Source organism: Xenopus laevis, chromosome 5L (assembly GCF_017654675.1).
Source record: "Xenopus laevis strain J_2021 chromosome 5L, Xenopus_laevis_v10.1, whole genome shotgun sequence".
Lineage (NCBI taxonomy): Eukaryota > Metazoa > Chordata > Amphibia > Anura > Pipidae > Xenopus > Xenopus laevis.
In genome coordinates this window covers 135,448,094-135,471,773 of record NC_054379.1, presented here as the reverse complement: position 1 = coordinate 135,471,773, position 23,680 = coordinate 135,448,094, and the positions used below count along the sequence as shown (strand labels likewise).

General features: G+C 38.7%; 1 protein-coding gene across 1 annotated transcript in view; it reads left to right on the top strand.

Moving 5' to 3' along the window:
- LOC108717099 (rootletin) overlaps window positions 1-23,680 on the top strand; it is a 110,281-nt gene that overhangs the window by 21,275 nt on the left and 65,326 nt on the right. The window contains exons 4-6 of the mRNA XM_018263869.2: window positions 9,916-10,074; window positions 13,862-13,945; window positions 22,385-22,491. Of these exons, the coding sequence (XP_018119358.1) occupies window positions 9,916-10,074; window positions 13,862-13,945; window positions 22,385-22,491 (350 nt within the window). The remainder of the gene's footprint in view (window positions 1-9,915; window positions 10,075-13,861; window positions 13,946-22,384; window positions 22,492-23,680) is intronic.

Sequence of the window (23,680 nt, the reverse complement as noted above, 5' to 3'; positions counted from 1 at the left end):
TGAGAAAAAACAGAAATGACAGACTGAAAAAAGCATATTACCATCCGCGTGTGGTTTCATTGGAGTATTTATGCTCGAGTGCTTATTTTTAAAAACGCAATGTAAAAACGCACTGTGTGACCTCTCCCTAAGTAGATATCATTAAATTTATGCAGGTACACATTTTACCTGTTTCACTTTTCCTGATGTTCATTACGAAAAAGACACAGACACAGTTTTTCTCCATTGCTGATTTTTTAAATGGAGAAATAACAACACACTACACAGATTCCTTACTCAAGCAGTTAGGTAGTATAGTGTTTTCAGTGGCCTAAACGTTGAAGATTTTGCTCGATATACTCAATTTAACATGCTTTCATGACTGTAGTAACCAATGAAAAACTAATAAGAAAAAAGTAAGAAGAAAGTAAGTAAGGAGATAGAATCAGGAGGACTTGCACTGGCACAAATGTTCAAACACTATGAGGAACAAAATTGCAAAACTGCAACAAGATTTTAGCTTCTTTTTTATGTGCTAAATGCTAATCTAAAGCTGTGTTTTTTTTACCAAAGTGCATGAAATTATGAACTACATTCAAAGTAGTTGGAAAAGCATATTTTGCTGTTCATCCACTGCTACTGGAGGGAGTTAACTTAAGGAAACTGGCTATGGCTACCATGAATAATGTCAACTCGCCACCAGACTACACATACTCAGCATTGGACTCAGCGTTGCCCCTCCCTGCAGCTAATCCCCCTCTGACCACCCCATGCCAGCATATTTTCTTCAAGTGAGGGGGGGGAAGGTCAGGAGCGCTGCGTGGAGTGTGTCTGAGCCAGCGGGGCCCACGAGGGCTGGGGCCTACTGGGTTTTTTCCAGGTGTCCCGCCAGGCCAATCCGACCCTGCACATATTGGTGGTTGCACATACTACTGGTTGCACATACACGCTGCTTTAGGCCTGTACATACTGTTGGTGGTACATGCACACTGGTGAAATACCTTACAAATAAGGCTGTTTGTGCAAATACACGCTCTTCAGTCCTGGACTTGCAATCTGGATATCCTGGTAATTAGACCTATCCAAGGCTTCTTAGGTTCAGTGGACTGAAAATGCTATTCTGAACCTCATGTATGCTGCCTTTATGTCTGGGCCCCCTTCTGTGACAAAGTAGAAACTATTACAAATAGGACAAAATGATATTGCATCACTGCTAAATAGACACAATTTATATGAGTTTAGCACCTTTTTTAAAAAGGTGTTAGCAGCAAATGCAACAAGTCCCTGCTAGAGGCAAAAAGGCTTGTTTGTAGCACCAGTTGAGCATAGGGTTGCTAAAAAAATACCGGCCTTCCTATATATATTTATCTTTTTTTCCCTATTAAAAACATCATTTTTAGCGGCCAGGCCGGTAAAATACCGGCCAGGTGGCAACCCTAGTTGAGCATTACCCCCAAGTGTACAGCTTGAGATCCTGGGGATACATAATGCTTTCAGATTCTCTTAAACTACATTTCATTACAGTAGTACTAATTCAGCAATGATTCAGGCTGCAGCAATGATTCCAGTGCCAGCCTTGCTTACAGATCGTCTTACCGATGTAGCTCCAGTTCTAATTCAGAATTGTCTATACACATTTCATCCTGTGAACAAGTAGGCATTTAGATACGGAGGCAGTCCAGAACAACATGTATTAAATGTTCTGATTCCCTAGTGGTGATTTATGAAAGCCATTAATCATTCTTTATAGCCAAGATTTTTTTTTTTGAGCTCCTGTCACAAGGATGTGATTTCTTTAACCACTGTGTCTACTTGTCCTACACATTGTGAATTTGCTTGGGACTGTCATTCCTACTTGTCAGCTGTGTCTGACTTTGGCAGCAAACCCGCAAGTCTGACACTTGGACAAGGCTTTTGCCTGCTTTGTGACCTTGTCCTTCCACACTTCAGCTCACATCATTCTCTTCGACTGCACCTCGGTGCCCCCCTGTGCCAGATTCCCACCTTCCAGAGCAGAATTAACGCTCTCTCATAACAGCACTAAATAAACTGTCTGGCTGTTAACAACCCGGTGGGAGCATTGCCCTCCCCACAAACACTTTCCCAGGGATGTGTGATCTCTAAATCCCAACCCTTCCCCCATGACTCCGCTCTTACAGCAAGAGAAACGTCAAGATTTCACACCTTTGAACAGAAATGCTTACACAGTGACACATTTTATTGGGCAACATAAATATTTCTATGTGAATTTGGTTGGATGTGAATGTTTTATGTCAAATTGAGAGCTGTCAAGCTAATAATTGTTACCAAATAATTTTAATGCCATGCAGCTAGTTAATGGTCCTTTTCAGAAAACCCGTGGATATTTTGGCACTAAAAGCTCAGTGTTGTGTTAGTCGTATGTTAGTGATCCTTTGTACATGTCAGACTTTTATCTATACGGCACTAAAAGAGAATGTGGCATTTGTGCTCAGCTTTGCTTTTTTAGTTTAATTTCAAAAAATTAAAAAACGATATACAGTATATAAGCACTGTTAGATCCCAATGTTAGAATCTGGGGCAGGATTAATCCAGGTCTCTGTGCAGAATCTAGGGGTACTAAGGGGATTTGAAATGAGAAATCTAGGGGTGGTTGAAGAGTCTGATGTGAGAATTTAGGAATGATTCAGGTTTATGAAGTTAATATCTATGTGTCAGTGGATATCCATAGATTATAAATTACAATTAAACGAGAAGTCTTAAATTATATTATAGGCGTGATTGGGTATACTAAGGTCATAATATTAGGTTGTTTGGTTTCTGAGGTTAGAATCTGTGGCTGTGAATATAATCAAGGAGGATTCCAGGATAGGAATCTTGGGGTAAATGGCATAATGACGTTAGAATCTGGGGTTGATATTTTTGCTGTTCATGGAATCTAGGTGTCATTTAGGTTTCTGAAGCTGGTATCTAGGGATGACTGTGAAATCTGTGGGTGTTTGGGGATACTGAGTATAGAATATAGGTGTGATTAGGTGGGGTTCATTGTGGATTCTAAGATTACAATCTAAACTGATTGAGCATTCTGATCTTAGAATTTTGGAGTGATTGAATAGTGAGGTTAATATCTAGGGGTGATTGGGGATTCCAGATTTGGAATGATGCCTGGGGATTAGCTAATTTATATAAACTAGGGCTGATTGGGGATTTGGGGTTGAAATATAGAAATGATGGGAGTCCAAAGTTAGAATCTTAGAGTACGGTAATTGTTTTATTCTGGTGTGATTGGGGATATTGGAGTTAGAGACTTGGTCACGCAAACAGGTTAGAATCCAGTAGGGATACAACGAATCCAGAATTCGGTTCGGGATTTGGCCATGATTCTGCCATTTTCAGCAGGGTTCAGATTTGACTGATTCCAAGTACCTGACTGAACTGAATCCAAATCCAAAATATCAAATGACTTTTGGTTACACAAACAAGGAAATCAAAAGTTTTTTCTCTCCGCCTTTACCTAATTTACATATGCAAAGTAGGGTTCAGATTCGGTTTGATATTCGGTCAAATCTTTCACAAAGGATTTGGGATATGGCCGAATCCTAAAATAGTGGATTCTGTGCATCCCTAGAATCTGGCAAATATTAAATAAACTGACATGAAAATTTAAAGAAGACTAGAGATTTGGTGGTTGAAATCAGTGTTTATTAGGCTAGAAAAGGGGCGACTGATAATTTTTTAGGCTAAAATATAGCTGGGCTAAGGATAATAAGCTTTGAATATTGGGTCACCAACTCTGAATGTAGAATATTTATGTTACTAAAGATTCTTAGGTTAGAATCTAGTCTACTATTGGCTATTGGCATGTTTGCAAAAAGTAAGTAATATGCATGCATAAAGAAACATTACCATATCTGCAAATACAAGTATGGGATCTGTTATCCAGAGTGCTTGGGACCTGGGTTTCTCTGGATAAAGGATCTTTCTGTAATTTGGATCTTCATACTTTAAAGGAGAAGGAAACACCCTAGGCGCAAAAATCCCCCCTTCCGGTGTGTTGCCCCCCTCCCTCCTCCGCCCTGGCCTACCGGTCCCCCCGGGCAAATGCCCCTAACTTGTTACTCAACCCTCTGTGCAGGTCCTGTCCACGGAATTCACAGGCGCCATCTTCTCCCGAGCGGTCAGCTTCCTGGATTTATCTGCATTTTCTGGCGCATGCGCAGTAGGAGGATTTATCGGTACAGATCTACTGCACATGCGCCGAAAGTCACAAAGTTTTATTTGTGACTTTTGGAGCATGCGCAGTAGATCCGTACCGGTAAGTGCTTCTACTGCGCATGCGCCAAAAAACGCCGGTCAAAGCAGGAAGAAGCCCGCTCGGGAGAAGATGGCACCTGTGAACTCCGTGGACAGGACCTACGCAGAGGAGTGAGTAAAAAGTTAGGGGCATTTGCTCGGGGGGACAGGTAGGCCAGGGGGGAGAAGGGAGGGGGGGCAACACAGAGGAGAGGGGAGGGATTTTTGCTCCTAGGGGGTTTCCTTCTCCTTTAAGTCTATTAGAAAATCATGTAAACACATAAAATCTCAATGCAATACTCGGAAGAATGCCCCAAATGCCACCAGACCCCGGCAAATTTTATGCACATGTTTTGGTCATGTAGCAAAATACACCAATTCTGGTAATAAACATCCCAATTAAACTTGACCCGTTGATTATGTTGCTTAACCAAGTGGAGGACTTGGCCCCAACAAGGGCACTTAGAACTCTCTTAGCAATTTTATATACTACGGCCAAAAAAATGTATAGCTATGAAGTGGAAGGCCCAAGACCCCCCCTCACTTGTCATGTGGCAGAAGCAAGTTAATTCAGTAATTCCTCTTTACAAGCTGATATATATTAGAAGAGGGTGCCCTGAAAAGTTTAAAAAGACATGGGACAAATGGCTAGAGGCTCAACCAACTCCCACAGTATAAGGTAAATTATGAGATTACATGAAGAGTATACAGGGATATAGCTATTCCTAATCTTAGATAATCCCCCCTGTGATCTACTAAATGGTCACCTCAGATGGTACAGCGATGCAAGGAACCACACAAAGTGTCACTGATTCCCGCATGTTCTTTAGTCGGATTAAGCAGGTGTCGAAATCCCTCCCAGTTAGTTTAGTTAAGGTATAAGTATGAGTCCTTGAGGCAAATTGGGTGAGCAACTCGTTGCATATACAAACTCCTTAACCATCTTAATACCCACTTGCCTAATACACAGGGTAGACACTGCAAGGTGTTAGAATAGTTGGAACTTACAAATTGTATGTTATGCCTGCTAACATTGTTTGTACTGTATTCACTTGTAATGTGACTTTGCATTACCTACCTGTGTCACACTGCTGTTATTCTGATATACTTAATAAACTTGAATTGTTAAAAAAAAAGAAAATCATGTAAACATTAAATAAACCCAATAGGTTGGTTTTGCTTCCAATAAGGATTAAAAGAGAGCTAAACCCTAAAAATGCCATATTTTATATACTGAATTTATTGCACCGGCCTAAAGTTTCAGCTTGTCTATAGCAGCAATGATCCAGGACTTCAAACTTGTCACAGGGGTCACCATCTTGGAAAGTGTCTGTGACACTCACATGCTCAGTGGTCTCTGAGCAGCTGTTGAGAAGATAAGATTAGGGGTTGTCACAAATTATGAAGCAGAAAATGAGGTTGGTCTGTAATATAAGCTGATGCTACAGGGCTGATTATTAAATTCTGATGCTAATTGCACTGGTTTCTGATCTGACACGTAGTAATTATCTGTATTAATTATTAATCATAATTATATTGTGACATTTATATTCTATGTGTACTGTACAGCAGCACAGAGCAGGTGCAGTGAATCAGTAGAAAAGAAGATGGGGAGCTACTGGGGCATCTTTGGAGACACGTCTTTACTGCTAAAGGGCTGTGGTTGCCTTGGGCTGGTACAGAAACCCAAAACATAATGTATCACATTTCTAGCTACTTCTTTAGTTATACTTTAGTTGTCCTTTAATTATATCTTAGTTTGAATAAAGTACTGTTTAATTATAGAGAAAGAGGAAATAATTTAAAAAACTTGGATAATTTAATTAAAATGGTGTCTATGGGAAACGGCCTTTCCGTAATTTGGAGCTTTCTGGATAACTGGTTTCTGGATTATGGATCCCACACTTGTACTACATATCCTTTCACATCTAACCAATACATTTTACATACATAACACTGTTCTTTATAACAGTTTCATTCATTCCCATTGTCTGGTAATTTAAATTAAGGCTCACACTGTACACACACACATTATGCTAAGTATACTTGCTATTCTAATGGAAACAAGAATAAGAGACGTCTAATCCTTGTTGGCAACCTATCATTTATATAGCTACTGGTTCCGCACCTGGGCCTGGGAATCCGAGATGGCCCTATGTGCACACAGAATTTGATATTTTCCCACACAAGAAAAACAGCGGCAGTGTAACAGTCTTTGTGCACAGTCCTAAATACTTTAAATGTGGGATATGGGTGGATAGAGGGGATGAGAATAAGGAACTGGTGACTTTTGTGGTGCATGGGTATTTGATAAGGAGGGACCCAGTACTATATTTATTTAATGGACCCATGAGACTATAGCTACTTCCATTAATCTTTGTTTATTCTTATGATATATATAGTATGGGGGTGATTTACTTAAATTCAAACTAGGGAATCCATAAGAATTCACAGCAGTATGAATATGTATTCACATTTCACATTATGAAACACTGAAGTGTTTACTAAACTGATACATTTATCAGTGTCAGAATTTAATCAATTTCTTTGAGCAGTCGAATTCCTTTCTTTCCAAATGACACCCTACCTTTAACATAGAGAGCTTTGCATTGAAGTTACTCATGCTTCTAAATAAATAACGAGGGTTGTTAAATCATTCCTATGTGTTTGATGTCTCCACATAAAATGAACTAATGGGAATCAATTCTCGCTATTAGAGGCACATTTATCAAGGGTCAAATTTCGAATTCATGGGAGTTTTTTAAAACTCCCACGAACTCGAAATTTGACCAGTCGAAATTTATTAATAAAATCAAATTTTTAAAAGTTGGATGTTTCGAATTTAAAAAACTTGATTAGAGGAAGGTTGCAAACGACTCCAAATTGATGCCGAGACATATCCCATTGACTTAAACAGCAATTCGGCAGCTTTTAGGTGGCAAACAGTCGAATTAGAGTTCTTAAAGGAAAACTATACCCCCAAACAATGTGGGGCACATTTACCTAGGGTCGAATATTAAGGGTTAATTAACCCTCGATATTCGACCGTCAAAGTAAAATACTTCGAATATCGAAGTCGAAGGATTTACCGATATTCCTATGATCGAACGATCGAAGAATTTTAATCCATCGATAGAAGGATATTCCTTCGATCAGGAAATTGTTAGGAAGCCTATGGGGACCTTCCCCATAGGCTAACATTGGCCTTGGTATGTTTCGGTAGGTTCGACCAGGAAATTGTTAGGAAGCCTATGGAGACCTTCCCCATAGGCTAACATTGGCCTCGGTAGGTTTTAGGTGGCAAACTAGGGGGTCGAAGAATTTTTTTAAGAGACAGTACTTCGACTATAAAATAGTCGAACGATTTTTAGATTGAATCGTTCGTTTCGAAGGTCGTAGTCGAAGGTCGAAGTAGCCCATTCGATGGTCGAAGTAGCCATATTCGACCATTCGAAATTCAAACTTTTTTTCCTCTATTCCTTCACTCGAACTAAGTAAATGGGCCCCTGTATGCAGGGCCGCCATTAGAAATCACGGGGCCCCGTACAACAAAATTTTTGGGGCCCCCTGGGCCCCGCCCACACTGACGACCAAGCTCCACCCCATATCCCGCCCACTCCACATCGCAGTTAAAAGACCACACAGACATCAGCGCTAAAAAAGTAAACCCCCCCCACACAAGTTGTAAAAAGCTATTGATGGTCAGGGCCCCCTTATAAAAAATTGGGGCCCCAAAAAAAAAAATTAATTTTTTTTTTTTTAAAAAACATTGGTGGCAGGGGCCCCCTTATAAGTTAAAAAAAACTTGGGGCCCCAACAAAAAAAAATGTAAAAAAACCTAAAAAATAAACAAACATTGGTGGCAGGGGCCCCCTTATAAGTTAAAAACAAATTGGGGCCCCAAAAAAAAATGTGAAAAAAAATTTTTTTTTGAAAAAAAAATCATTGGTGTCAGGGGCCCCCTTACAAGTTAAAAAAAACTTAGGGCCCCAACAAAAAAAAATGTAAAAAAACCTAAAAAATAAACAAACATTGGTGGCAGGGGCCCCCTTATAAGTTAAAAACAAATTGGGGCCCCAAAAAAAAATGTGAAAAAAAAAATTTTTTTTTGAAAAAAAAAAAAAAAAAACATTGGCGGCAGGGACCCCCTTATAAGTTAAAAACAAATTGGGGCCCCAAAAAAAATTTGAAAAAAAAATAATTTTTTTTTGAAAAAAAAAACTGGTGGCAGGGGCCCCCTTACAAGTTAAAAAAATTTGGGGCCACCAAAAAGAAAATTAATTTTTTTTTAAAAAAAAAAACAAAAAAATACAATGGTGGCAAGGGGCCCCTTACGAGTTGAAAAAAAAATTGGGGCCCCAAAAAAAAGTTTTAAAAAAAAGATTGGTGGCAGGGGCCTATAGAATATTAAAATAATACATTGGTGGCCAGGGGATTAAAAAAAAAAAAACCACAAACTGGTGTTCAGTAAGATTGAACTCATGGCTTCAGTACTTCAACTTCGCCTCCTTTCGTGACTTCGGGTCTTTTCACCGCTTCAGGACTTCAATTTCGGCTGTTTTCGTGACTTCGGGTCTTTGTGCTGCTTCAGGACTTCGGCTTCGGCTGTTTTCGTGACTTTGGGTCTTTTCGGCGCTTCGTGACTTCGGCTTTTTCCGTGACTTCGGGTCTTTTCGGCGCATCGGCTTCGGCTTTTCGGCACTTCCGCATTCGGCACGCAAGAGGCAAGACGTACGGCTCGGGCGCTCGTAAGGGGGGCCCGGATCTTCAAAAAATGCAGCGCTGCCGGGCCCCCCTTCATGCCCGGGCCCCCCTTCATGCCCGGGCCCGGTACGCTTGTCCCCCCTGTCCCCCCCTGATGGCGGCCCTGCCTGTATGTGTCTATAAAAAGATGATATTGCATAAAACAACTCATATGTAAAACCCAGCTTCATGAAAATAAACCATTTTCATAATAATATACCTTTTTTAGTAGTATGTGCCATTGGGTAATCATAAATAGAAAATTACCATTTTAAAAAATAAGGGCCGCCCCCTGGGATCGTATGATTCAGTGTGCACACAAATACACCATACATGTTAGGTCACATGAACCAATTAACATACAGAATTCTGTCTTTTGCTTCAACACTTCTTCCTGTTACAGTTAGAGTTGTAGTATTTCTGGTCAGGTGATCTCTGAGGCAGCACACAGACCAATACGAAATGGTTGTTCAAGGCAAGAGATGTAAAAGGACAATATTTACTTAAATATATATATACCAGTTTGATAAGATTCTTTAATATGTCACTTAATTTGATATAAACTATTTGTTGCTTCATTTGGGGGGTAAAGTTTTCCTTTAAAGGGCCAGAGTATGATAAATCTCGAAAATTGAATTTTTTAAAAAACTCGAATCGAATTCGAATAACTCCCTAGTTGAATCTGACAGTTTTGACCATAAAAAAAACTTTAAAATACAAATTCGAATTTTCAGTTCAACCCTTGATAAATCTGCCCTTACTTTATCTATCTGAATTTGCAGTTAAATTAAACCTCCCACCCGTGTCAGCCCCTCATCGCAGCCACAAAAAACGAGCCAGATTTGGGAGTTAGGGACAGCCTAGAAAAAAACAATGGTGACAAATCTTTAACAGTTCTCTCCTTTCATTGTTTCTGGGTAGTTGGAGCAGTATCAGAGCCACCGTTCAGAAGAAACAGAAGCAGTGTTAGAGTTGCGGCAGCGCTTCCATGAGGAGGAGATGGCATATAAACGCAAACTGTCAGCCTATCAGGAGGGGCAGCAGAGGCAAGCTCAGCTGGTACAGAGATTACAAGACAAGGTTTGTAAATAACGTTTTTGTTATTATGTTCATTATTCAGTATATTTCACATTACATTTGAATTTTATTTAATGAATTACATTTCTCTTTACCCCCAAACATACAGTACAAGTACTGTATTTTTACAGGATTTCCCCAGATAAAATAATACTGAATATGGACCTTTCTTAATTTCTTTCATTAGTAGACATTGAGAAAAGCATTTATAATGCTTTAGGGGAAATGTTATAAAATTTGCAAAGTGCAAAACTTTGGGAATAAAAATTTGCTTGTTACAATGTAACATTCTTCTTTAGGCTTTATCGCATTGCGCATTTTAATTGTGTATTGAGAACCTTTAACACCTGCTCTTTGATTGCGATATTTTATTACATACATTGCGAACTTTCGCAAAAGCAATTTGGTCAATTTGGTTATGTTTACAAGTTGTAACTGTTAAAAAATATTTTATTTGCACTTTTTTTAACATTTGAAGCTCATGCCACATTTGTTTTAGGGTGGTGGGCTCATGGCCTAGGACAATAGAGGAATTCTGTCTTCATTTTGCTTCCTTGGACATTTTTAATTAAAAGTGGCCACTTCCAGTAATTTCAAGAACATCGCTAATAAATACATACATATGACCTTTATATACCCGCTGAATTTAAATTGACGTAAGCCTAAGTAAGTTAACGATGTTGGTATGAAAGTAGCGCCAATGAATCATTGGCAAGACGTAATTGCACATTTTGATGCACATTTTGATGAATATGCGTATTAGCAACAAAATAACATCTGACGTAGTCGCACGAAGTCTGGTGACTACTTCCGAAGCAAAAATTTGCACGTAAGTAAATGTGCCCCTATGTATAGGATCAGGGAAGCAGGAATTGGGAACAAGGGACCCAAGCTGGGGGTTAGTGATGTGCGGGTCGGGTGAAACCTAACCCGAACTGACTTCCTGCTACCATTTTAAGGCCCGCACCACCCCGCTGATGACGTCACAAAAGAGGCGGGGCAGCAGGGGCGCGTCTTTAAAAAATCAAGTAGGAAGTTAGAAGCCGGCAGTTCCGCCACCCGCAAATGGAGGTGCGGGGTCGGCCTGAACCGGCGGGTAACGGGCCTACCAGCACATCACTACTGGGGGTTAGTCTGACTGTAAACTCAGGCCACATTTGGCCAGATTTACAACAGCAGAAACAAGCCATGTGTACCTCAAGGATAACAAGGCACTGAGCCAGGTTCTGAGTTGTCTGCTCGTATAGTGCAGAGGAAGACAGGACTGCATAATAACCTGCAGGTCACTGGTTCAAGTCCATGCAGGATGTTATAATGCAACATACCCATATAGCTCCCTGCTTTATATTTAGTGTTTCACGAGTCCAAATTCATGATTGTCACCACAAACTGGTGTATTGCCACGGTTCCTTCTCATTTTAGAAAAGATAGGTACACATTTGTGCAGAATGGTGGGTGGCTACAATTAACTACTAAATGATGATAGTGTATGACTCTGTATAACCATTCATGGCATATTGTATGATTTTTCAAGTAAAATATTGAGGTAAGAGTCATTTTAAGTAATGCAACATATTTTGCCTTTTCCACACTATTTTACAAATGCTGATGTCACAACTTGCTTGTGTATGCACACAGTTCTGCTATCACTCACCAGTCAACAAAACTTCCTGGGTATTCCAGTCCTGATTTATATATCTTGGTTCCCCATTTGATTGCTGGATTGGCATAGATCTGGTTGTTTAATAGGAAAAATTACTACAGATAAGGGGCCAAATTGGACATCTGTTTGTAGAAAATAATTACACAAGATATTTTATTACGCTCCCTTTAAATTTTAGTTATGTAGCATTGTATTCTGGCAATTCTGGCTCATATTCTAGTCTGCATTCAGATTATGATAATCCACTTTTCTCCACCTGTGTTTACACGCAGGCTTAGAAAAGTGGATCCACTCCTTGTAGCTCCACTGACTGACACAGTACTTGCCTGTATGCAGCTAAATTGAGTGGATTTCAGCCCAAAAGGCAAAAGTATGTAAAAAGTGTAGCTGCACACAGGCCGAATCTGTGTTAGTGGAGCTACAAGGAGGAGCAGTCAAGAGCGGATCTACTTTTCTAAACCTGCATTTAAAACACAACCAGAGAGAAGTGGATCATCTACATACAGTGCCCTTGGCTCAAGAGGGAACCTGTTCACCCCTGTTAAAATCTCTATCATGGCTGCCTGTTAAGCAGGGATATGATCTTGCTCTCGGTTAATTCCTTTGAAGGATACTCTTCAAAAAAGAAATTACTATTTGAAAGCACTAGAACATTTCTTGCTTAGTCTTGGAATTTAAGGACCAATGCCCAAACCTTTGTTCCTTCCTATTTGTGCCTGGGTTATTTTCACCCACTCAGTAAGCCTGCCCCACTCTGTAAGCCTGCCCACAGTAAGCTCTGCAGGGCAGGGGCTTACGTACTACTATCTCTTACCACGTGGCATTTAATCTCTGCATTTTTATAATTATTTACCTATTATAATATGTGTTGTCCCTGTGTGCCCTTTTAATACATTATATTGTACAGCACCACATATCCTAGTAGTGATTAATAAATAATGTTATTCATACTTGCAAAGGCTTTGGTGAGCAACTGTCTTAATAAAGTAAATTTGACATGGACAGAGCATATGGATTGATTTTAGAACTATGGTACTCAAAAGGCATGCTGAGGGGTGCTATTGGGATCTGTACATTGCATGAACAAAAGTAGCTTTTAAATATTAAAGTGGAACTATCACGAAAATTTTATATAAGTTTAAGCACACTGAAACAAGAAACTTTCTAAATATAATAAATTATGAATTTTGTACCATTTTTGAAATAATCAAGTTTATCTTCACTGTTCCTCTCTCAGCAGCCCTTCATTCTCTCTTGATGCTGGAGCTGGGTGTCAGGTTTTCATTGACAGATCCAATTGATAGATCCAATATATATTTTATGGGGGGACTGCCTTTCCTAGCAGATGTTTCAGAGCTCACTCAAATAACTGATTCCAGTACAGTCAAAATCTAACAAAAAAACTGACTTTGGCACAAATCCTGCATGTAGAGAGACAGGTTTTCTTGTGATTTTAAAAGAGTGAGCTCTAATATATATTCTAGGCAAAAGGACCCCCCTAAAAGATTTATTGAATCTTACTGTCATTTAAAATCAGACTCCAACCTCTTGCATGAAGAGAGAACGAAGAGAGACAAATGCTGAGAGGGGTGAGTTAAATTTTCAATTGATTTTGTTTATAAAATGTCTTATTTCAGTATGATGAAGCTCATATTAAATTTTCATCTTTGAGATGGTTCCCCTTTAACAAAGCATGCTGACATGTGGAGTGGGCATGTTAATAAGAAACTCTGTGAAAGAACCCCAGAATAGCACAAGGAAGCCACAAAAAGATATACTGTTAGTGATGCAAATGCATATTTTTTTGCTGGAGTCATACTGTCAGAAATCGTGAGCTGCTTATTTAGATATGCTATTTTAAATGTTTACCCTGACACCTCTTCTGTGAGACACTACCGGCAGTTGTGCTTTGGCCATTAAATTGCATATTAGCAGTCAGTGTCAATGAGAAGGTATAATGTTCATCATGCTCAATTCTGCTTCTTAAGTTGAATAAACACATTGGAATCAGTGATTGTACATGCTTGTAGATGAATATAAAATACAGCACAGATAATTATTAATATTTCTGTATCCATTTTGGCGGCTTTATTCTTTCTGATTTTGTTCCTGACATCTGTTCCCCAGGTTTTACAGTATAAAAGGAGGTGTAGAGAACTGGAGCAGCAGCTTTTGGAGAAAACTTCAGAGAGCGAGCAGCAAAGATTGGCAGTAAGTGTGCGTCTCTTCTGGCTGCTACATAGTGCTTAGCTCGTACATGTCCCTCTCTGGCTCTCAGTAGAGCAAAGGAACAAAAGCAGTATTGATTCCTGAGTAAGTCATTCTGTCCTCAAGGAGGATAAAAGGAACCAGATGGCATCGGGTTTGTTCCCCGGGGACAGACTGGCGGCACTTTGACTATAGTGAATTTTTTTTTCCTGGCCCAGATTTTAAGTCATCAGTAAGTAGCCCTTGCTCTATTGATTAATCTCGGGATGGGAAATAATGCACTCACCAAGGAAAAGAGGAAAACTGGAAGTGAGCGGTAGTAAGGAAGAGTGAAACGGATGCAGATTTTGTTGGGAAGCTTTGCTTTCAGTTACCATTCACATTGCAAAATAGCACACATGTGATCTTATTTAAGTAAAGGTTATATGAAAAGTAGCCTGCAAAAATTAGAAAATGCTTAAGCAAATACATTAATTAGCAGTTGCTATTTCAGCAAGTTATGATTTATTATAATTTATGATATACATTTTAGACATGTAAAATAAATATTCAGTTGTAAGAAGAAGTTGCGTACCAGGTGGGGAACTCTCCATGATTTGTTGCACTTGCATGCATCCCCCCAATGCATAAAAATATGTTAATCTTCCTTTACAAACTCGTATACTAACAAGTAACAACCAAAGTAAATATTGTGGTACAGGTATAAGCATCCCTCCAATGCATAAAAATATGTTAATCTTCCTTTACAAACTCGTACACTAACAAGTAACAACCAAAGTAAATTTTGTGGTACAGGTATAGGATCCTTTATCCGGAAACCCGTTATCCAGAATGCTTCAAATTACGGAAAGGTCATCTCCCATAGACTCCATTTTGTCCAAATAATCCAATTCTTTTTAAATGATTTAATTTTTCTCTGTAATAATAAAACAGTACCTTGTACTTGATCCAAACTAAGATATAATTAATCCTTATTGGAGGCAAAACCAGCCTATTAAGTTTAATTAATTTTTAAATAATTTTTAGTAGATTTAAGGTATGGTGATCCAAATTAAGGAAAGATCCCTTTTCCAGAAAACCCCAGGTACTGCGCATTCTTGATAACAGGTCCCATACCTGTAGTAGCGAGGCATACCATTATTTGCTTGGAATTGTGGTTGTGAGTGTCTACAACGGAATCATTGGAATCATCAAAAAATTGCCCATATTGGCTTTATCTATTTAAGGGAAAGCTGTATTAAGTAAGGTTAGCCCAGGATTTGGGCAGCTGGAGGTAGGGGAGAAGAGGGTCAGCATGGGATGCTTGCACTAAAAGCTCTTCTAGGCTATTCTATGGCTTGTACAGCAAGGAAAAATATTACAATTAGTGACCATGCTGTGCAAGATGCCTGGCTGTAACCATATGACACCACAATTCTAATTCATTTGTAAGTTTTATCTACTTGTACAAGTTTAAACTTTCTACAAATCAGCCAGAACATAGTAAAAGGTGAGTTGCATTATTGTCAATTCCAAATTATTATATTCAGATATCAAATAATAGGGCTTATTAACCAAACCTAGCTGGGTTAACCATTGTCCTTCCATAGGCTAATTACAAATGATACCAGGACTCCAGCCTATGGAAGGATCACTTCGCCCCCAGCCCAGCGTGACTGCGTGGCAAGGTTCATGGGGCTGAGAGCAGCTTTTGGGGGGAGCTTTTGAATGTAAATATTTAGCGTGCAGCACCTCTTTGATACAGACACTGTCTTATGATTGTTATAGGAACATATCAGTATCGCTTCAATGTCCTGGGTCTTTAAAGCACAGGTCAACAGAGGTTGGCTTTTGCTTTGGATAATGCAATTTTTTCAGATTTCTTCAAATTTAAGGTTTTGGATTCTGTGCAGTATTTGGCTAAATCTTTTGTGGAAGATTTGGTAACATATTAACATAGGCAGTTCGGTCGAAAAAAAGCCACATGTCCATCAAGTTCAACTTTTTAAGTCTGCATTTGGTATTTGACCAAATTAAAGAATAATGGATACTGTGCATCCTTAGGATAAACAAAACTATGTTAGAACATCTCATTTTTTCAAGGTGCAAAGAGTCCCAGCATCCTCCAAAAGAGTTTAAAATGGCTGGAATTTGAAGTAACAACCCTACAAATGCAGTGGGGCAGAGTGGGCAGAGATTACATAATAAAACTGGAAGGAATTTTTGGAAGAGATGAAGATACACTTCCCTACAGTGGGAAGCCTTCTGGAATTGCATAAAAGCTGGGGGAGGGTCTGATGCTGAGTGGAATGTGCCCAGAAGAAATGTTTGGAATTGCTTATGTTTGGGGAATAACTCAGTGGGGTCTGTTTGCTTAACCTGAGACGTTGTCATTTTAGCATTGAGATAGGTGTAGAACAATGTGTAGAAGCAAGCTTAACACAACTATGCTGGTAACCAGTTTTCATGGACTTACATAAATCGGTGACACCTGGACCCTTATCCCTGTTATGACAGTATAGTTGGCATACTGCTGATGGGTCTTTACTATTAGGTACTACCCCAAAGTGTTATTTTTCTCTCTATAGTGGCACACAGCTTAAAAAGTCTTTTAGCAATGATCATAGAGTCATCGTACTTTGTACATTTAAATGTCAATTGCTTCAATTTTTTTTAGTTCTTTAGTTTATTTTTGGCAATAAATATGCTATTTTTTAAGAGAGATTTTTATTCTGTAGTTATTTGGAAATTTGACCTTTTATCTTCCTGTGTAGCAACTAAAACTGCTGAATTTTACATAGTCTATCTGCTAAGTTAAAATGTAATCTTAAGCAACCTTCCAGTATACATTCGTTAAAGCTTTTCGATAATAAGCAAAGTTTACCTTCCAAACAGTTATTTAATGTTCAGATGTATCAGAAATAAAAAAAAAAGTTTAGAGCTCACTCAAATAACTGATTCCAGTATAAACAAAATCTAACAAAATAACAGCCTTTTGCACAAATTCTGCATGTAGAGAGACAGGATTTGTGGTTTTAATAGAGTGAGCTCTAATACATCTTCTAGGCAAAAGGAGCCCCCCTATACGATATATTGGATCATTCATCTGACACCCAACTCCTGAATGAAGGATAAACATGCTGAGAGAGGAATAGTAAATATAAACTTGATTTACTTGATTTCAGAAACTATACAGAATATTTAATTGATTGTATTTAGAAAGTTTCTTATTTCAGAATGCTGAAGCTAATATAAAATTTCCGCGATAGTTCCCCTTTAACCTTCCTCACTCTCTCAGTGTGTCAGGGAGCTCAGTAATCCAGGGCAGACTCTCTACTGTTACAGTTTTCTACATTAGGGCTCTTCTGGGTGTTTTTTCATGCCCTTGATGTGAGTTTGAGACACATGTATGCGCGCACATAAACATATTAATTAAACTATAAAATAAGAGTTGGAGCTTTGTAAGAGCTGCTCCAGTTAGACAGGAGAAGGTGAAAAAGGAAATTTCAATACTAGCAAAATGTTCAAAAAAAAAGAAATGTTAAAAAAAAGCAACTGGAAAAAAATAATTTCTGGCAAACTATTGGAAAATAATGGGAGTGAAAAATTGATTAGAGGGAAAACTACCTCTGTAATGTACAGTATATTGGACAGTAGTTTAGAATTCCATTTTCTTGCAATTATGCAGTATTAATTACTTAATGCCCTTGAGGTGATGTGTATGATAAGAGCACTAGACCTATATGAACGCTAGAGTTCAACATGATAATTATTCTTTGAAAAGTCATTACTTTCGTTTTTTCCTGTGTAACACACATCTAATAATGATTGCACTGCAGCCAACAACAAGCTTGCACACACTTGTCAATGAGACATACATATATTTGGTGCCTGAGCATTCTTTTGTACCATGTAGAGATACTGCACATTCATTTTATTGCTGTACACTACCAGGCCCAGATTTGTGGCAAGGCCACAAAGACCCGGGATCTAGGACGGCAGAGAATTAGGGGCGGCATGCCGCCCAACCCCTTACACGCATGCGCGCATGGGCCAGGGTGCTACGACTGGGCATTTGGACCGTGTGGCCAGGCGTTTGGACTAGGGGCCTGTCCCAGAAATGCGGCCCTGTACAATACTTCATATCACACTTCTACATTTATGTCCACATACACAAAGTGAAAGTAAATTAAGGGAAATCTTTAAACAACCTTGCAGAAACAAGAGAGAAAAGAGGAAAGTAGCAAGATATTAGTTGCAGTGTTTCCTCTAAGCGATGTGATCAGGGTCGGACTGGGAAAAACCCGGTGGGCCTCCTGCTCTTGTGGGCCCCGCCAGCCCAGATCTGCACCCTGCATTTCTAAAGTTATCTCACAGTGTGCTGCGCTCAGCTCTCACAGTGCGTGTGCGCACCTTAATTTCTTCCTGCCGCGACCGGGTCTCACAGAGAATTTTGCATGGGAACAGTTACAACTAGTAAGTGTAGTTGTTGCACAAAAAAACTGCATTCAATGAAGGTATTTGCATGCAAAGCTGCTCCTTGCACTTCTGCAAAGTTGATTTTGGTGCTGCTGGGTCCACTCTGCCTCTTCTTGGGAGTCTTGGGCAATGTAACTGTTGATGCAGGTAAACCCTGTAAAAATCATATGCAGGCAACATTTGACAGCTGGCTGACAGATATGATGACATCCTGACACTGAATTATCAGCACAACTGCACCTGCGGTTAATCCAGAATTATGGAGAATATGCAAAGTTGAGGATAAAAAAAAACATGGCAACTTTTACCTGAAATTGCAATTTGCTGACTCCACTTGTGGTTTTAAGTGATTCTTATCTTATCTTATATTTTGCTAAAAAGAAATTAAAGGGAATGTTGGTAATTACAGGGCGCTATGCCAGTGGTTGTGGCCATGTTTCCTAGCTGCCATGAAATGGGTTGTATTGGCTCATAGAAACATAGTAAGTTAGTTTGAGTCAGGGCCAGAACTAGGGGTAGGGAGAAGGCACAACAAAAGGGGGGCCCTGTGCAGGTACACACATACACGGGGGGGGAGCAAGGTTGCCGGCGTTTTTTAAAGACACTCACCAATCAGCTTCAAACTTTTAAGTCTTAAATCTGCTAGTTAATTCAGAGTAAGGCAAAAAAAAAAAAAAAAACATCTGAAGCCTCTCCAATTCCTTCCTGACTCCAAGATGGTAATCAGAACAGTCCATAGATCAACTTGTACTATGAGATATTTTCCATAACCCTGTATTCCCTCTGTTGAAAAAAAACACCACCAACCCTTTCTTAAAGCTATTGAATGTATCAGCCAGTAAAACTGATTTAGGGAGAGAATTCCACAGCTTCACAACTCTCACTGTAAAAATCCCTTCTTAATATTTAGAAGGAACCTCCTTTCTTCTAATCGGAATGGGTTCCCATGTGTCAGCTGGAAGGACCTATTGGTAAATAAAGCATTAGAGAGATTATTATATGATCCTCTTATATATTTTTACATAGTTATCCCATCACCCCTTAACCCTCTCTTCTCCAGCGTAAACAACCCTTTAAAAAAATATATTTATTTCCATCCATATGAATATGTTATAGAGCATAGTAAAAGTTCAGATATTAGCCATAATAGCACTGCCACCAGGTTTGAAAAATATACATATAGAATTATGCAGAAGCATGTTAGAATTCTATTCGTTCTTATCAGTTATCCCTTTCAGTTCCAGGGTCTTATGATATTGCCAGGACTTTACCAGTTAAGCACATGGCATGGCGTAGATCAAATGGGAACCCAGTCATGGAGATGCTACAGTGGTGACAGAATAGTTCTTTTTATGAGTGAAGGTTTGACGGCACTGGTGGTCCCATGTGATACCCTCTTATAATAAATGCACTTACCGGAGAGGAAATGTAACCCCAAAAAACTGGTCAGCCTGAAATTAGATACATCGGAACAGGATAGGAAACAATGCGTGAGGCCAAAGGGTTTGAAAGAAAGTAGCAACTAGACTTATCCTGCAGCTGGCAGTGTGTCTTCTTACACCAAAAAAAAAAGATTCTACTTTACTGTAGCTCACAGTGCTTTTAACATTGCAGTTCCTACACCTGAATATGGACTTTCTCTTTATGGTTAAGTTCCAGTAAGTCTGTTAAAGGCCTGTGATAACAGAAATAGTGTATTATTTACAGTTATGCAGAACATGTTCAAAATGTTAGGAATGTGGAGAAAATATTCTGAATATTGTACCTAACAAGTCTGAATAGGTCTTTCTGTCTTTAAATTGCAAGGTTAAAATACTGTGTTTACTATTAGATTTATACTTCTACAATCTTTGGCATTGAAATTGTGCTTAGCCAGCTGCAGAAACATCAGAGTCTTGCTGATATGCTAACAAAGCCGTCCCCTTAAGCACCTGTGATGGGGCACAGACAGAAGAATGGATTAAGGCAGACATGCTACCTGGCTTACAAATAGGTGTCTTTAAATCAATCACACAGCGCTCAGCCGAAATACCAGACAAGCACTGCAGGACTGAAGCTTAGCATTAGGATCAAATGCTTCTTAGCTGCTCTTTTTTTTTAAACTATAATAAAATCAACTACATTATAAAAAAAAAATAACACACCTTCTCTTATATAAGAATATTTAACAATGTTTAAAGGAGACATATAGCATTACTACAACCCCCTCCTAATCATGTAGGCAATAATGAATAATATATGGTGCAGGTTTAATATTGGGCTAAAAATTTATATTGGAGCTCCTTACAGATCTGCCACGGACTCTGTCCATGTTTCAAATGAAGGGTGGTTGTATCCTAATTGCACCTGCCAGAAGCACAGTAAGCCGGGGATAGCCAATCACAGCCCTGCAGTCACACAATCAAAGTTCCCTATCAGGTCAGCCTAGCTGCTGACTGGTTCCTGTCCTACAGTGCAGTGTACTGCCAGCTCCCTTGCACAACCTGGGAAGTGGAACAGATGGGTGGGTCTAGTAGGCATTTGCCTAAATTTTCATTAAATTAGCCTGAAACACTACATTTCTTCTATATTTAAAATAGTATAATGCACAGGCACATTCTTGTTTTTAACACAATATGTCAGACCAATCCAGTAAAGGAAACTTTATTTAAGTATCCCTTACTTCAGAAAGGCTGATCCCCCGCCCCCTCCACTGCATCTTCCAGCATTCTCAGCCACCGAGCTAAAGAAAACCAATCCTTTTCCATGCTCTTTTAGCTATTTCTCTGCATATTTTTTCCATTATGATAAAGCAGCTATAGAATTATGGGAAAGATGGACATTCAATTGTTTTCCTGCCTCAGAGAAACAGTAATAACTACTAATAGAGCCTGCCATTTGATATTGAAAAATGTTGTACTCTTAGCAGCATGGTTGGAACATTCCCTTCTCCTGGGCTGAACAAGTTGAATATAGAGGCAAACTGTACCTAATTTTTACTGCTCAATGCCCTCTTAATGTATAAATATTAAGATTAATGTTTCTTTGTGCCATTTGTACACACAACGCTACACAAACTCTGAGCATAAGTGGCTCGGGAAACTACTCTAAGTAAGACATACATTATAGTATTTTCGTAATATATGTGTATCGGGAACAGCAGTTTTTCAGTTGCTTTTTCCTCTGAATTTTCAATTTTCATGTGGAATGCAAACACTTGGGGGCATGTTTATGATCCCTTTAAAGATTGTGGTCAGGCAGAACAAAGGCAGAACCTGCAAGTGAGTTCCTGAACTCATCTGTGTTTTCTGCAATCAATTGCTTTTGTTTCCCCCACACACACACAGTTTTTTTAAATCAAATATGCTTGATTTTTTTAAAAATAGGATCAAGAAAAAAACAAAAGCAAACGATTACAGAAAAGGAGAGTAAGTTCAGTAATACACTTGCATTTTCTGCCTTTGTTTGCCTAATCACAATCCTTGAGGAGTCATAAATATGCGCCTTAGAGTAACGTTAGAGTAGAGTATTTAATCCCAGCATGAGAATCTGCAATATTTTCATTATTCTTCATCTTTAGCAGACCATCATATATCTGTAAGCACTGGCAACTACAGTCACAACATCTACAACTTATTCAGTTGGCATATTTATCAAAGAGTAAAATTAGAGTTTTCCTTAGTTCACTTAAGGGAAATTTAACCACTCAATTCAATTTACATGTATAGGATTTTCAAGAGCATATTTATGAAAGAGTGCTAACAGAGCTTTTCTGTTTTAACCTTTTGATAAATAGGCCTCTTATTCTTATTTTGGAGAATAGAGAGGTGCAATTTCCCTCTGACGAATTGTATTTTATTTTCACACTCCTGTTTAATGGCCAATTTGGGTTTCATTTCTCCATCTTTCTGTCTGTCTATATATATCTACACATCTTAGCAAAGCATTTAAAAAAACTTAGAGCATTAATGGCACAGTATAACATCTCTCTTGTTGATCACAAAGCTCCAAGCACGGTTGGATTCTGCAGAATCAAAGCTGAACAGGATGGATCAGAATCACAGCTTAGAACTAAAGAATGCTCTTACTCGACTTGAGGAGGAACAGCAAAGGTATGTCCCATATTATCAGTAGGTGGCTGAAAGAAACAGTCATATACAGTGTCACAGTGGGGCTAAAGTACTAATGTTGTGCAGAACTACACCAATCCAGCTTTCCGGACCTTAGATTTCTTTCATTTTCTAACTAAAAGTAGTCTATATATATACTGTATATTCCTCCTATAAGAAAGAATGAGCTAAAATGTCTCCAAGCCAATGTGCTAGACTGATCAACAGTTACCAGTTACTGGAAACTTTTATTTGAGGTTATTGCTGGCCAAGGGGACACACCAGTTATTTAAAGCAAAGGGTTGCATACTTTTACCCCTCACACATATATGTAACTGTAGATAAATGAACAAATACTATGTTTTTGACTCATAATTGGGTTCTCATTTGGTTTTAAGACAAGGGGGATTAAGGGGGATATTTGTCAAAGGTTGAATTTAAGAGCTTTGTGGCTATACTTCGAGTGAACAACCTGAAAACTCATGGGGAAAAAATAGAATTGATCGAGTTTTCGAGCGAAACCCACCGAAAGGTGCCATTGACTTTTTCATGACCTCGACAGGTTTTAGTTAGTATTTACAAGTTTTGACTGAAAAATACCCTTGAAAACTCGAATTTTAATAAATCTCCACCTAAGGAGCATATTTATCAAAGGTCGAATTTTAGAGTTCGAATGAACTCACAACTAAATTTTTTCCAATTTAAGAAAAACCTTGAATCTGAAAACTCGAATTAGTCGAGTTTTCCACTGAAAAACACTCGAATTGCTCAAATTGATCGAGTTTTTGAGTGAAACCCACTGAAAAAAAACTTGAACATCATGGGCTATTAACATCTTCAGATGGATCAAGGGACCTCTGCCATTGACTTCTACATGACCTAGTCAGGTTTTAGATGGTGTATATTCAGATTCCAGCTATTTCCAGCTTCAGGATATAATAAATCTTGAAAAATTCGAATTTTTTTTTTTTACAAATACTGGAAAAATTCAGTTATTTTTTTTAAAAAAGTTTTGATTGAAAAATACACTCAAAGGTTAAATACAACTCTGCTTTTAATAAATCTGCCCCTAAGAGTTAAGTTATTTTAATGAAGAAATATTACATTCATAAGAGTAAACAAATGAATATACTGTATATTAGAAGATTAGAAGATAGTTTGGTTGATCCTGAGCCAGTTCACCTTGTGCCCC